This window comes from Scardinius erythrophthalmus (assembly GCF_964197995.2).
Source record: "Scardinius erythrophthalmus genome assembly, chromosome: 19".
Lineage (NCBI taxonomy): Eukaryota > Metazoa > Chordata > Actinopteri > Cypriniformes > Leuciscidae > Scardinius > Scardinius erythrophthalmus.
In genome coordinates, this window is record NC_138239.1 from 11,077,043 (window position 1) to 11,093,295 (window position 16,253).

The 16,253-nt window shown below is 37.5% G+C and overlaps 1 protein-coding gene across 1 annotated transcript in view; it reads right to left on the minus strand.

The window, feature by feature from the left end:
* fut8a (fucosyltransferase 8a (alpha (1,6) fucosyltransferase)) overlaps positions 1-16,253 on the minus strand; it is a 103,859-nt gene that overhangs the window by 33,852 nt on the left and 53,754 nt on the right. The window contains exon 3 of the mRNA XM_081393827.1: positions 13,660-14,166. Coding sequence (XP_081249953.1) covers positions 13,660-13,862 — 203 coding nt within the window. The 5' untranslated portion in view covers positions 13,863-14,166. The remainder of the gene's footprint in view (positions 1-13,659; positions 14,167-16,253) is intronic.

Below are 16,253 nucleotides of genomic sequence, written 5' to 3' on the forward strand. Positions count from 1 at the left end.
TACCCCTATGAAAGATTTTGTCAGATTTTGTGGCCAAAGTACATGCAAACACACACATCGCAGAGCTCGGTCCACCTTTTTCTCATGCACAGCTCTGTGCCCTTGCAGTGGGTTTGTAGTGGAAATCTGAGCTGTATTTGAAATGTGTTTGGCGTGAATGGAAAGCATTGTGAAAACCCGCCTCACTTGAAAGAGAGAGAGACAGCAATAGAGAGAAAGAGGGGGAGGAAAAATGAGAATGGGCTGCAGAAGTCTTATCTGAGGAGAGAGGGATGGAAATGCATTCGTGGGAAGGCGTGCATAGGGTTTTGAAATGGTAAACAACACATTGCCATTACACCTGGATGCAATCGGTCATATGGATGTCTGTCAACAGAAGGAATGACACAGAAAAAGAGAAAGAAAGATGGGTGAAACTGAGAATGAGTGGGGGAATCTGCCATCAGAAAAATTGCTATGTCAAAAATTTATGTCATTCTTGGCTGGTCAAGGACAAAACGAGAAGAGAGAGAGAAAAGGAAATGAGCGAAATGGGGTTTACGTGTGATGTGTGTGTAGATTTGGTTCTACTTGTGAGGGCAAAATTTTCTCACTTATATAGTGAAATATTATCACAACCGACTAAAAATGACCTATAAAAGCCTTGTAAATCGGCCAAAACATGTCCCCATTATCAGAATTATCAGAAAACATTATCAGAAAACATTTGGTCCCCAAGAGGAAAACAGCTGTTTTTGAAAATGTAAAAAATGCTGAACGTTTTCTGTGATGGGTAGGTTTAGGGGTAGAGTTATAAGGATGTTTAGGTATTTTACCTGAAAAAAAGGCAAGAGTGCTTATAAAAATTTGTCTCTTATGATCACCAAGGATGCAGTTTTTGAATGAAATATACAGTAAAAATAGTAATATTATGAAAAATTATTACAAATTATAACTGTTTTCTATTTTAATATATTTTAAAATGTAATTTATTTCTGTGATGATAAAGCTGAATTTTCAGCATCATTTCTCCAGTCTTCAGTGTCACATGATCCTTCAGAAATCATTCTAATATGCTGATTTGCTGCTCAAGAAACATTTCTCATTATATAAATGTTGAAAATAGTATTTGCTGATTAGTATTTTTGAGGAATATGTGATGCATTTTTTTCCAAGATTCTTTGATTGATAGAAAGTTCAAAAGAACAGCATTTATTTGAAATAGTAATCTTTTGTGAATTACAAATGCATTTTTTTATTACTTAAATGAAGCATTAATCTCTTTAAAAAAAAATCTTACTGACTCCATACTTTTAAAGAATATAGTGTAGAGTAAAAGCCTAAATGTCTCTGACAGTGCAAGACACCCCCCCCATCTAAAACAACATTTAATGTAATCAATACATCAATAATCAATCAATGAGACTTTACCTCACTCTAAATTATTGTTCACTAAATATGCAGTATCACACATAAATAGGTCACATTCAGTACTTACAGTAAATGTTGCGGATGCAATTTAATGTTGTCTTTTATGGCGCTTTTCCACTGCATGGTATGGTACGCCTCGGTTTGGTACGGCACGCTTTGGCGCATTTGCACTGCATGGTATGGTACGGCTCGGTTCAGTACGGCTCACTTATGGCGCATTTTCACTGCATGGTACGGTACGGTACGGCTCGCTTCGGCTCGCTTTAAATGGTACCACCTCTGTTGAGGTTCCAAGCGTACCGTACCGATACTAAAATGTGACGTGCAAAAAACTCTACAGATCACTGATTGGTCAGACAGAATCATCTCTACCAGCGTCATTGTATTTACAACACGAGACACTAACCTGCTAGATTTAAATAGCCAGTAGACAACAGCAAACCTGTTTTAAAAGTATTTGCTTCAAAAAAAGAGTATAAACTTAAAAAAAAAGAAATGGCTGAATCGTGGTCAGTGGACGAGGTGCAGACATTCCTCTCGTTGGTTGCCGAGGAGTGGATGGGGAAACACGGAATGAAAAATTCGCATTTAATATGATGTCATGGTATAGAGACGGCAACTATATAATGATCAGTCCCACCCACATGAAGCGGTACTAACTGCAGTGGAAAAGCAAACGAGCTAAAGCGAGCCGAACCGTGCCGTAACGAGTCGAGTCGTACCACGCAGTGGAAAAGCGAAGCGAGCCGAACCGTTCCGCGCCGAGTCGAACCGTACCGTACCATGCAGTGGAAAAGCGCCATTAGACTGGCACAGCTAACACAGTCCTGACACACACTTTAAAGACATAAACCTCCCAAAGTGTCCCCCTCAAGAGGACATTAGTGAATGTGTGAGAAACAGTAGATGATCTTCTCTCTAATCTAGTAACAATTTCTAAGCCAGTAACAATAGAGGCTACACTATTCACTTGACCTCCCTCCTCTCTCTTTCTCTTTCTGTTCTCCTCATACATCACCTCTTCTCAGAAACCTGAGCTTCATCATGTGGCATTACATAACCAGCAATCACCAGCTAATGAGGCCACATCACTCACAGCAGGGGCAGAGAGAAACATTTAGAAACACACCAGAGTTTGGGAACGGCTGTCAGAGAGGTGTGATGGAAATCCCACGAGGCTTCGTGTTTTCTGCTGACGCTGAACTCTTGCGAGATGTTGTGGCAGCCCACAGAGACACTTGTACCAAAGTAGGACACGTACACTTACACAAAAAGCAGACAGGATGAAAATAAGTGTGAAAACCGTAAGTGAAAGATGCCTAAAACTGTCACGCTCAGGCGAAAGTACCAACGGCTTGCTGTGGGCTATGGTTTTGACCCTCTATGAGAACATTTCAGAGTGACACGAGCTGCCAGTGAGCTAGCAAACAGACACTCAGTCAACCTCTTCAGTCATTACTGACGAATTGGAGGACATTTTGTATGACACCTGGTGTGTAGGTGTGCGTGTGACAGAAATATAGATGTGCTGAACAAGAACTTGATGATGCCACAACATGACTACAGTTACACTATGACTGACCGTGTCAAGTGTAATGCAAGCTCAGGATTTGTATCCGGAAGGTTGCTGGTTTAAACCCTGCAAGAAGTTGAGCCGAGAGCCATCACTATTGTGCCACTAAGCAAAGCACTTAACCCCAGGTTACTGCAGAGGGATTGTCCCTCTAATAAGTTCATGGTACTGTTCGACAGTGTGAGCTGCTGAAACAAATGTGTGTGGTCCTACTTGTGTGGTGATAGATTACAAACAATATTTTAAGTATTGACAACTATAACTGATTGGCTTAGTCTCAAATGTCATTGTGAATATTACTACAGGCTGGAATGCACTATTGCCAAGGTTAATGCTGCAATTTGTAGTCTGGACGAGTCGACACTAATTGCTGAAAGTCAATTCTGCAGATTTGGGGTAGTTGATTTTTTGTTTCTTTCAGAGAATTGCAAAGTATATGATGGACAGATACACAGACTCTATATTCATTGATGGAATGGAGAGATTCCATTACATCCATTTGGAGGATATCAAACATGTTTGATACTTTGAGCTGATTATAGATCCTTTTATTTTTCTACAAGCAAAGTTAGTTGTGTTTGGAATGAATTTGATTGTCTGGTTATGTGTGATCCTCAGTCATTTAGTATATTAGGTGCCCAGTTTTTCTTTGTAAAAAGTCGGCAAGTGTATGATGCCTAGTGTTTTGAAAATCTGTTTCATATTTGAGATGTGTAGTGTATTTTAGGCTTAAGTGTATCCCTTATTCTTAGCATACAGGCAGGGGTTAAAAGGGACTGAATATTCCTTAATGGCATTAGGCACCTTTAATAATAATAATAATAATAATAATAATAATAATAATAATAATAATAATAATAATGATAATAATAATAAAAACGTACACATTTGAATTCAGCAACAAATTGCCTGTGAAAAACCCTGTGACTCAATGCTTACAGGAATAGTTCACCAAAAATGAAAATTCCGTCTTCTTTTACTCCCCCTCTTGTCATTCTGTCGAACATAAAAGAAAATATTCTGAAGAATGTTTTTCTCTATATAATGGACCCTATTGATTTTCATTGTCTGCACAAAAAAAAAAAAAAAAACAGCAAAAAACGAACAAACCAAACACACTGTAACACATACCTTCCTTTGTGTTTATACAAGAAGACATACAGTTTGAGAAAAAAAAAATGGTTTAACAATTAAATATATTAGCACAAACCATAGTACATTTGATACAATTTGATATCAGTAGAACTAAATGTGTTAACATTATTTTCATAACAAATACACATTTTTAATTATAGAAACCAAACGGATGATTTGACCTAGTCGTATTACCAACAGCCCAGTTAGACTATGGATACTACACAAGAACTGTGTTAATTTTTCATAAGGACAAGTACAAAGTGAAATAAAGAGCTTTAAAAGCTGGACCTCAATGAATTATGGAGGAAGCTGTCAGTTTTCCTCTTGAGTAAAATCTGTTCTGTTCTAATGATCTTTGATTGCAGGAAAAAAGAAAATCACTTTCTTTGTGTGCCTTCAGAAATTTCAACAGGTGAATGTACATCAATAATTAAAAACCAGATGAAAGGAAAACAATATCTGTTAAAGAGTCCCAACTCACTGTCAGAATATTTGAACTATAAATTAGGTGTTAATTCATGTTTAATTATTGAACAAATTGATGTTAATAGGCCTATATTGTAAGTAAATTTAAAATTGGTGCTATACTATCAAATGTCCATTTCAATGGAATAAAATATGCAACATTATTGGTAACTGCACGTATTGGTATAAATCAATAACAATATCATTATTTTAGGTACAATGTCCTGTTAAATCACAGCTCTGCCGCAGTGTGTGCTATGTGTGTGCATGAAGTCAATGACTGCCTGTGCCTATTTGCAAATGATGAGGCTCCTAAAGTGCACATTTGTTATACAAATGTGAGTAGGATCTGAAATAAGTGTGTGTTTTCACTTTTACAGATGACTGGTGGTGGTGTGGAATAGTTTGTTTTGGAAATTTGTCAATGTGAGTTGTGTGTGGGAAACCTAAATCAAAGCTAATTACAGTTTGATGTTTTTTATTACAGCTGCACCAAATAGAGAGGCCAAATAAAAGGCCAAGTCTAAACCCAAGTGTAATTAGTCACATTTAGTAGGTACTAATGGACTGTCAGTGAATCCAGAGTTCACAGTCGCTATGGCGATGCAATGCCAGGCAAGGACCTCATGCTGTGACTGGCTCTTAGCTCACGTGGGCGTGGCCTCTCGGCAGCATCTATTGGCTGGGCAGCCATTTATTAAAATCAAAGCAAAATCTGAAATTAAATCTCTCCATTGTTTCTCCAAGACAGTAATGAGATTAAATGGAGAGCGAATTGAGCAAAGATCCAAAATAATTCTGCAATCAAGTCAGAGATCTCGATATGAACTCAAATACCTACAGTATATAGATATGCCATCCAAATATATCATCACATTTGTTTCTATTTTTATTTCTCCCAAGGAATTTTATGAGAAATATCTAAGACCTGAAAAATGACTATTTCATTAAATCTCCTGAGCTATGAAAGAGCAATAAAACGTTACTCTGGGCATCGTTTTGCTGCTGATAAAAAAATCAATTTCATGCTATGAATCCATCAGAAACATTTCATAATATATCAAATTGTCTTAAATGTAGATCCAGGCAAACACAGACGGCCTTGCACATGCTGGCACATGTCTTGGGGATATCTGTGTGTCATCATAAAAAATGTAAATATCAGCTCTTATCATGAAAAACATCAGCTTCATCAGCCAAAGTCCATCTCCACCCTTATCCTTTATCACTTTTCAGTTTTTCAGCACACACACAAATATATATCTAGTGAGTGTTTTAGAGGAAGGAGATGAACCACTCTGAGAAAAATAAAGAAATCATAACTTAGAAAATGGCTATCAAACATGATGAACTTGGAGACAGAGGAAAGTAGTATTAAATAACAATAAAAAATAACTCGGAAACTAGGAAGAACACAAGGAACAGAACATCAACGGAACGTCCACAGAGACCTAGAACAAGACCTGACATACAAGGGCTATAATATATACACAAAGGTAAATGGACTAACAAAAACGGAGTGTACTGACGTCTTTCCGCGGTTAAAATAACATTCCTTCTTATGTTCTTTCATGTTTATTTGATGCTATAAATTATCTAGAAGGAAGAGATGATCGGTTCACGAGCAGCTTTAAGAGCAGCTTTTTTTCTTTCTTTTTTTTTTTACAGCGATCTGTCAGACACATCAAAGAGCCACAAAACGGTATATTGTTTAAATTTCTTTAAAAAAATGACCAAATTTGGAAGTTGAGACTTTGTTTCATATCAAAAGTAACCTGGTCTGTCCTGTCTGTCAGCCTGTTGACATTGTCGTCGATTGTTGTAGTTATGTTATCAAAACAAAAATTAGGGGATTTCTACTTTCAAATAGGTAGGAGATGTATTTGTATGCTTAGTACATGAAAAACCACTGACTGCGGGCGTTACCAAGATGGCCGCCGAGTGAACCGACTTGCTTTAAGTTGCAGTCACATTAAGGAAATTTCTAAATTGTTGTCAATTGGACAATGCACGATTGTCATCATCGCAGTGACGCTCACTTCTACTCTGTACTGTACCACAATTCATCAGTACATCTTCATCAGCACTGCGGCGTCAGTGTGAGAGTGTCAGTGTCAGTGCTCGAGTCGTACACCTTCTCTTCCATCAGGCTCCTCCCTTTGGATCAATCACAGCACCATCTTTGGCCTGTCCAGTCACTCATCCACATATCTCCTACCCTCTGTGTGTGCATTATCAGCCTTTTCATTTACGCAGGAGTCAATATAAAAGCGAGATGAAGCATCAGTGGGCTCTAATAGGGAATCGTAGTGTGTGTGTGATAATTCCCACAGGAAGTGCTTAATGAAAGACTGACAGAACTGATACTGTTCTGTGGTGGTGAGATAGGAGGAGAGCAAACTGTTTCAAATCGTTAGGACTGTACATGTTCATAAATTACAAAGAACACTTTCTTCATTCTGTCCTACTTCGAGTAGGGCACGCACACATATATACACTCTTAGGAGTCAAATATCTCTATGCAAACACTTCATCGGAAGTCAAATTCAGGAGTTTACTACATCAGAGAAATCAGAGCTTCTGAAAACATGCAGCAAACAACACTGACTGTTCATTGCTTTTAACAGAAAAGCTCTAAACAGGTTGCTAAGGAGTTCTAGGTGGTTACTAAGGCAACGTTCTACATTAATCCGGATACATCATGAACTGGGTTTTCGCTTCAAAATAATCTCCGTCCACACTAGCAATTTTCCAAACGTTTCTCATCCACACTGAACGTTTGAAAGTGCTAAATTCACGTACTGCGCATGCGGAAAGTCTCATATAAGCTGACTGAGATGATACAAATGGAACAGACATAATAAAGTTATCATGCTATTCTTCTGGCAGGATCATTTTATTAAACAAAAATATCTCACCATTCACTGATGCGTTCAGGTCGCACTCAGTCACTATTATATGTTTGGTCTAAAACGCAACTGCACTCATGTTTTGCCGCAGGACAGAAATTGCAAGCAATTGCAAAAATATTGATATCGCACAACCCTAGTTCAACTAACAAGAATTTAATCTTAAGTAAATTTTAGACATTTTAGACACAGTATTGCCACAGTATCACAAAGCAAGCCACAGCAAGAATCTACTGTTGCACTGCTCCCAGCATCACACAATATTGGCATTTTATTCCTGAGCAAATACATTTTTTAACAAATTGGAGTGAATGATTCAATGGCTCAATCATCCAAAATCGAATACTGTCTGTGTAGGTACTACTTCGCCAAAAAAGTATGTTATATTATGAATTTGTGTAATATGAATGAATTCTGAATTTACTACTATGTCCGCCATATTGGCTTTGTCATTCGACTTACAGTTGCATCACTTCAATGCCATTCACAACTCCTCTCCTGTTGCCCAATCAGATACTAAAGTGTCCTTTGGATACACACTTCAGAATCTTGCCAGTAGTAGTAGGTCATCCAGGTACTTTTCGGCAGCTGCTTTATAAATACTATGCATACTATTCATTTCAGGTATTGTTTTTTCTCTACTATATAGTAGAGGAGGCGGCATATTTGAACACAGGGTTAGTATATGTGAATGGAGGATTGTCATCTGCAGTATGTTACCCAACATAAGTTATGTGCCACACTAATCCAGATTTTTTTGGGGTGTGGTTATCAACATTATGCCTCAAAAGCTGTCAATTGAGCTTAATTTATACTAATCCTATTCCTTTTTATGAATATTTCTTTCAGTCAGTCTGTCGTGTGTGATGCCGGTAAAGGCAGGTCACTAAAGTCAACAGATTCTTTTCATTGCCCATACAGCAGTTGTTTTCAATCATGTATAATTGTCTGTAGGATGCAATGATCTGTAGCTAAGGAATACTTCACTGAAACTGACAGCAGTTGAAACAAGCATTCTTTTAAAGCAGTTTCATTTTGAAAATGCTTTTGAAAATTTTACTAATCATACAGTAAGCCTTTGTCTTTGTTCTGAAAAAATGTCCCTCCCGAAAAAATCTGTTGTTCTTGGCTTGTTTACATCCAGTCAGGAAGTAGGATGTGCTGTTTCCTCTTTTTGTTTATGGGAGGATAATTTTCATAGTCTTTTTATGGTGCTGGTGCTTCCAAACACTTTCCGTGATGTTTACCAAGGTTTTAGATGTTTTGTAGCGTTCGTAACTATTTCGGAGTAGTCAAATTTGATATTATAGGTCTTTAAAAACAGCACCTGACAACTCTTATTACACAGTGTGTTCAACAGTAAACTCTCACAGGTAACATAACTTAATATTTTAATGTCTAGCTTGCAAAAATTATTCATCTTTTTATTATTTGACAATATTAGTCTTGTAAAGCACAATGTTCACATTCAGGGGTTGAATGAGAAATAATTTGTGTTTCAAACAGGATAAAAAAAAAAAATTCTGCATATCGATTATCAGACACTATTGGATCATCTAAACATAAAAAAAAAATCAGTATCAGTCATAAAAAACAATATTTGGCTCATATTTGGTTTGTTCAGTTCAGTGTCAGGAAAAGAGGCTGGAAAATGGCCATCCATCCATTCATTTTCCAAACCGCTTGTCCCATGTAAGATCATTGTGGCCAGTTAGAAAATGGTCATGAAAAATTACATACATTTTTGGTGCAAGGAACCTTGAATGGAAAATTGTTGCATGGAACTGTTTTTATAAGATATAGGTTGAGGAATAGAAAAACCCTTTCTGTCACGCAATGTATTATTTTTAGATATATATTTTATATATCACATGTGAGCATGTGTATGTAATCACTGTCAAATATCAGATGATTAAGAGGCTCATTTGTGGAATAAGTCACCCGGGTCATTTTAATAATTTACAATAACACTGATAACTGAGTTTACATAATGCATAAGCAGATAGATGACGAGTCCACAGCTTAGTGAAATACACATTACACACAAGTTTGCATACTGCAAACACACGGCTTTAAAGCACAACACACACTCGTTTAGAGGAAAACTACAGCATGCAGATGAACTGTGAGGAAGTGCGTTTGCATCCGTTGAGTATAGAAGGTTTCCCTAAGGGTAATGATCATTTAACTAGCAAAGCAGTTCAAATTTAGTCCAATGGCCATCTGTCAAATGCCACAGTACATGATAGGAAGTGACTAGTGCAAGCCTGACCATACAAGATCAGCTACTGGCTGATGAGGACCAATCGTAACCCAGCATCTGAAAACAGACCAATAGAGCTACACTATCAAAAGAAACATTGCTAACAACGGACATTTGTCTGAAAGTAAATTGTCTTGAAATGTATAGTACATGATGAATTGTCAATAGCACTGTGAAAGCGCTATACAAATAAAATTGACAAGATAAACTTGTTGACCTCACCAATTAAATACTTGGTTGTTAGAGGACTACTAGTCAACAATCTTGCCCAATCCTAGAGAATTGTAGTGAAAAAAAACAATGAAAAGGAAGAACTGGGAGCCATTTTTCACAAATCGATGTTGTTGCTTCCTAAAAAAAAAAAAAAAAAAATATATATATATATATATATATATATATATATATGTTTCAGTGATTGAAATAATGCTGAAATAAAATACAAAATATTAGATATTAAACTGTAATGTTAGTATTGTTTCATTATTAAATATAAATAATACACATATTAAAACTTAAACTTAAAAGAAAAAACTAAAAGAAAAAACTAAAAGAAAAAAGTTTAAGTACTAAAATTATTCAAACTAAAAAAAATTAAGCTAAATTTAAATAATTTGAAGAAAAAAACAATAACTAATTAAAATAAAAAAATAAAAACACTTAAAGTCTACATATATATATATATATATATATACCTGAACGCATCAGTGAATGGTGAGATATTTTTGCTTAATAAAATGATCCTGCCAGAAGAATAGCATGATAACTTTATTATGTCTGTTCCATTTGTATCATCTCAGTCAGCTTATATGAGACTTTCCGCATGCGCAGTACGTGAATTTAGCACTTTCAAACGTTCAGTGTGGATGAGAAACGTTTGGAAAATTGCTAGTGTGGACGGAGATTATTTTGAAACGAAAACCCAGTTCATGATGTATCCGGATTAATGTAGAACGTAGCCTTAGTAACCACCTAGAACTCCTTAGCAACCTGTTTAGAGCTTTTCTGTTAAAAGCAATGAACAGTCAGTGTTGTTTGCTGCATGTTTTCAGAAGCTCTGATTTCTCTGATGTAGTAAACTCCTGAATTTGACTTCCGATGAAGTGTTTGCATAGAGATATTTGACTCCTAAGAGTGTGTATATGTGTGTGTGCTAGGGCTGCAGCTATCGATTCTTTTTGTAATCGATTAATCTAGCACTTAATCGATCGATTAATCGAGTAATCGGATAAAAACTTTTAGTGTGTTTTTAAACAACCAAAACAAATAATGCATAACGAAAATGATGTGGCTGAAAAACTCCAACATTTGGCTTCAAAACTAAGCCTATTTATTGTCATTTTTACCCATTTAGTGTTTATAAGTGCCAGTGCCAACAATTATATAAAAATACAGTTAAGTCAACTTTATACTGTAAAACATGTATAACATGTAAAACTATGAATACAAACTTAAATAGTAAAGGCCATTTGGCCTTAGTTTTGTCTTCTTAATACAACATTACAAAAAAAGGATTGCACCTTCTGCAAATTACCCAGCGGAGAACAAAAATAAATGAAATGAGTATAAAATATCAAGCCAAACAGGTACACAATGTATACAATATAAAAAAGATAAGTGTAGCTTTGAAAAGGGGAATGTTTTATTGCAAATATGCATTTTGTTAAATAGAAAAAGAACAGCATTTTGTTTTTCACTTAGGCTAGTTGAAGAATATTAGCACGTTTTGTAGTATTATATATTTTTGTTAATTTAAAATGTTCTATGCTCAATTACTTTGGTAGCCGATTATGTCTTCCCCAAAAGTACGAGTGGATTTGGAGAAGCAGGCTGGTGGGGAGTTTCATTTTTTTGTTGTTGTTGTTGTTGTTGTTGTTGTTGTTGTTGTCTGTAACTATTTGGTAAGACGTGACATAGACAAGGTCTCGCAAAGACTGCAATACAATATTTGTTCCTCCATCATTCACGTCTCGGTGTATACAGTGAATGCATGCTGAAATTATTGTTGCGTGGCTACATAAAAGTTTAAGCATATGTGATGCATTGCCGCAATTGGTCTGACTGGCGCGTGAGAGAGACGAGGGTGCGTGTGTGTGTGAAGGGGTTCTTTCTTTAGGCTATACGTTTACTTCTTAAAAACATCAAAGCTAAACATCATATCTAGTCAAACCGCATCACTACAAATACAGTATGGGATTAAATTCAGCGAACATCATAGGCTTCGGCACGGGCGAAGATATTGGCGCTGGGTCCAAAAAATGCGGGGGACAGAATCGTTACCTTGATTCAGCGACGCTGAAAGGAAGCGATCCCAAACTTTAGACATTCTCTGCCGTTTATGGACATCTACTCTCTGCCATCGCGCCAAATAAATTCAAAATGTATCACGCGCTATGGTGTACTTCCTGAACATTGAACAACGGTCCGTGTGAAATCAGATCCCTGCGCGTATAGTGCGCGTCATAGGAATTTAACGAGGCTTCGAGGCAGAGTTTTTGCCTCGAGGAATTTTTGTAATCGAGTAAATCGAGTAACTCGATGAATCGTTGCAGCCCTAGTGTGTGCCCTACTCGAAGTAGGACAGAATGAAGAAAGTGTTCTTTGTAATTTATGAACATGTACAGTCCTAACGATTTGAAACGGTTTGCTCTCCTCCTATCTCACCACCACAGAACAGTATCAGTTCTGTCAGTCTTTCATTAAGCACTTCCTGTGGGAATTATCACACACACACTACGATTCCCTATTAGAGCCCACTGATGCTTCATCTCGTTTTTATATTGACTCCTGCGTAAATGAAAAGGCTGATAATGCACACACAGAGGGTAGGAGATATGTGGATGAGTGACGGGGCAGGCCAAAGATGGTGCTGTGATTGATCCAAAGGGAGGAGCCTGATGGAAGAGAAGGTGTACGACTCGAGCACTGACACTGACACTCTCACACTGACGCCGCAGTGCTGATGAAGATGTACTGATGAATTGTGGCACAGTACAGAGTAGAAGTGAGCGTCACTGCGATGATGACAATCGTGCATTGTTCAATTGACAACAATTTAGAAATTTCCTTAATGTGACTGCAACTTAAAGCAAGTCGGTTCATGGTAACGCCCGCAGTCAGTGGTTTTTATTTGGTATTTCAGTCAGTCAGTCAGTCAGTGGTCAGTGGTCAGCAGTCAGTGGTCAGTAATATATATGGTATTTCAGTATGAGTACGGAACGTGAAAGCGGGGCCTCACAATCCTTCTGGCTTTTTGGGTTTTAAGCAGGAGGTGTAAGAAAAGTTACCTATATATTTACTGCTTGTGGTTACCTAGATACATTTTGGGATAAATTGTTGAAATGTAGGAAGATCAACACTCTTGCGTGTCACGTGAAAAATAGGCGTAGGTTGCGGTTCTATTTCTAGCACGCGGTTTCGGCGCGGCTCGAGAAGTGTGTGTGTCACGCAGGCATTGTGTTCTAACACAAGCTCTAACCAGTTAACATTAGAGCCGACATAAAAACGGACACTCCACGCCACGCAGAGAGAAATGTGATGCAGTGGCAGATCCAGAGTGAGACAGAAACACTAGCGGTTCACGCTTGCGCACATACTGCTGGTTTGGCGCGCAGTGTTCTGATTCGCTTATTTACTTGTTGGTGGACGCAATCCAGAATTACTGTTGGTTAAATTATAATCAGACCCTCTCAAACCCCCCCTCCCCCTGCTTAAAAAAAAACTCTTCTGATCTGCACGATTCACACAAGTCACCCAAACTGACATGAAAAAAGCGGGAGGCGCCGAAAAGCGCGCTGTTTGCACCCCTGTAGAGTACCTGACTAACCAAGTATCTCAGGTTTGAAAATAAACAAAGAAAATTGAATAATTTGAAAGAAATATCAGAATTGAAACATTTCACCAACCTGAGTGTCTCAGCCATGCGTCTCAGATCTTCATTCTGCTGTTTCAGCCTTTCCAGCTTGGCCAGAATCTTGGAGAGCTCTCTGCTGGACCGTTCCGGATGCTCGCTGTCCTTCACGAGGTGACCCCCAATGTAGAAAAGCAGAGTGCCCCAGGCCAGCAGCACCAGCATAATCCAGCGCCAAGAGCCCGTCCACGGACGCATGGCGCCTAATGCTGTCCAGCGCACACTCTCCTTTCACAACACAGATGTTTGAGGCATGCTCAGCTCAGCGGTAGCGTACCACCTCGGGGCTCCTCCAGAGCGGAAGGGGGACTCAGGGGTCGCTGGGTCTCGTTTGCGTGTGCGCTTAGAGGCTTGGAGGTTATATCATGTCAGCGGCCCCTTGCAGAGAAGGGGAGGAGAGCTTTGAGATCCCTTGAGACTTCTCTGATGAGACTTCACTTCAGAGAACCGATGGCTCTGATGAGTTCCTCTTCCTCTAGGGCCTCTGCAATGGTTTCTGGTCCTGTAAAAACACAGCAGCGTATATGATCAGTGAGATGATAGGACATGCTCGCGCTGACTGTGAGAGATAAAGGCATAAGTGAGCTCTGAGATTATCTATCAGCTCCACCCTTTCTTTCTCAAGGATATGAGACTGGATTGAGCTGACAATGCAACAGTCATACAGCTGTTACTGAGGATTAGAGTGAGCTCAAGGAGTGAGCTGTGAAAGTTAGATGTCAAGTCAGCACAAAATGAAAGTGCGCATAATGAATTCCTCAAAATTAATCAGTTACGGAAAAGTGCAGAGAAGAAACGACAAAAGAAATAAAAGTGATATGGAGAAAAAGAGAGACCCTAGATCTAAAGAATTTTAATGTTTCCATTTTATTTATGTTTTCCATTTATTAAGTGAGGTTTAAAATCGTACAGAGGATATAAAACCATAAAAAAGTACACATTGATCGATATATCACTTCACAGGAAGTAGAGAAGAAAATTTACCCAGTAGTAATTGCAAACCACCTGAATATCTCTTACATAGGATGGATGGATGGATAGATGGAAAAAGAATTCTAAAGAACTTTAATTAATTAATTAATTGGCACTAAATATAGGAGTTTGGGGTATGAAACCTAATATTAAAACTATTTCTAAAATTAATAATTATATTAATTTGACAAGCATTCAATATTTCTAAAATTAATAATTATATTAATTTGACAAGCATTCAATGCATTCAATGCTTGTCATTCAATAATTATATAATTTTTATATAAATATTCCAAAACTGCATGAAGTATTGTCTGTGTTTGATGATGTCCCAAATGAACAGAAATAATATCTAAAATATAGAAGATCTAAAAATCTACCACAATTTTTTGTCTTTTTTTTTTTTTGTCTGCCAAGATAGAAGGCTTATTGTTTTTTCACACAAGATTAAAAATGCAAATGAAATGTACATAATGAGGTCATGTGACAACCATGCTGCATGTTACTGTTTGAAATGTTTGCATAATGCATTCTGTTTCACATCATTTAAAAAAAATTGCAGGCAATATTAATTGTACACTGTACTGTAAGCAGTAATCTTGTATTCCATGCACACTGAACACAGGTCACGTTCTCGTTGTTCATGTGAATCCAGTGAAGTCTTTTTTTTTTTTATCTCATCGCATTCAATTCAGACTGCAAACTCTGGTCAAATATAATTTCTTTTTTCACTCACACACACATACCCACTGTGACTTTAGTTCAACTTGTGAATGCTTGTCATTCATCTATTGACTTAAATGAGCAATCACAGTCAAATTACACTTGTATCACAATCTCAAGTTAATACACGCAGCACACCCACGAGCAGCCTAGGTCGTATCTTAAAAGTGAACCATTTACAGAGCTGAAATAATGTGCCACTCACTCTGCATGTAAAAGTGGCTGATGGATGGAGACTATCAGACAGATTGGGGAACGTAGGCACTGCTTATCCTTCATTATGAATGAGGGTGGAATATAGAGAGTCATTATGGATTTCTGCACAGAGCATATACAATGCATTATAGATTGCGGTGGTGTGTCAGACCCAGTAATCAAAGGCCGCAGTGCGGGACTGAATCAATAGAGTGACCTTCTGCTAGTGTCTCAGTACAGCAGACCGGCAGCTATTTATGCACATCACTACTGCAGTCAACGGTGTGCGCACACGGGGCACTACTACACACTAAACACTGGGATTTACCCACACTCCTGCTGGCATACAGTGAAATTAGCTTAAAATCTAATGCATGAACTACTATCCTACTCATTAAAGCTTTTCCTTGCTCATTTAAATTACCAGCACACTGTAGACGTACTGTATTCAAATCGAAAAGTTCCTTCCCCAAACTCCCCAGCTGAAATAAATTTCACAAGAACAATTATAAAACAAGATAAGATTTTTTTATGTTTTTTTAAAAGAAGTCTTTTATGATCAGCATGGTTGCATTTAATTAATCAAAATACAGTAAAAACAGTAATATAGTGAAATATATTTTAAACATTTATTTAAAATTTTAATATTTAAAAATGTTATTAATTCCTGTGATGGCAAAGCTGAATTTTCAGCATCAT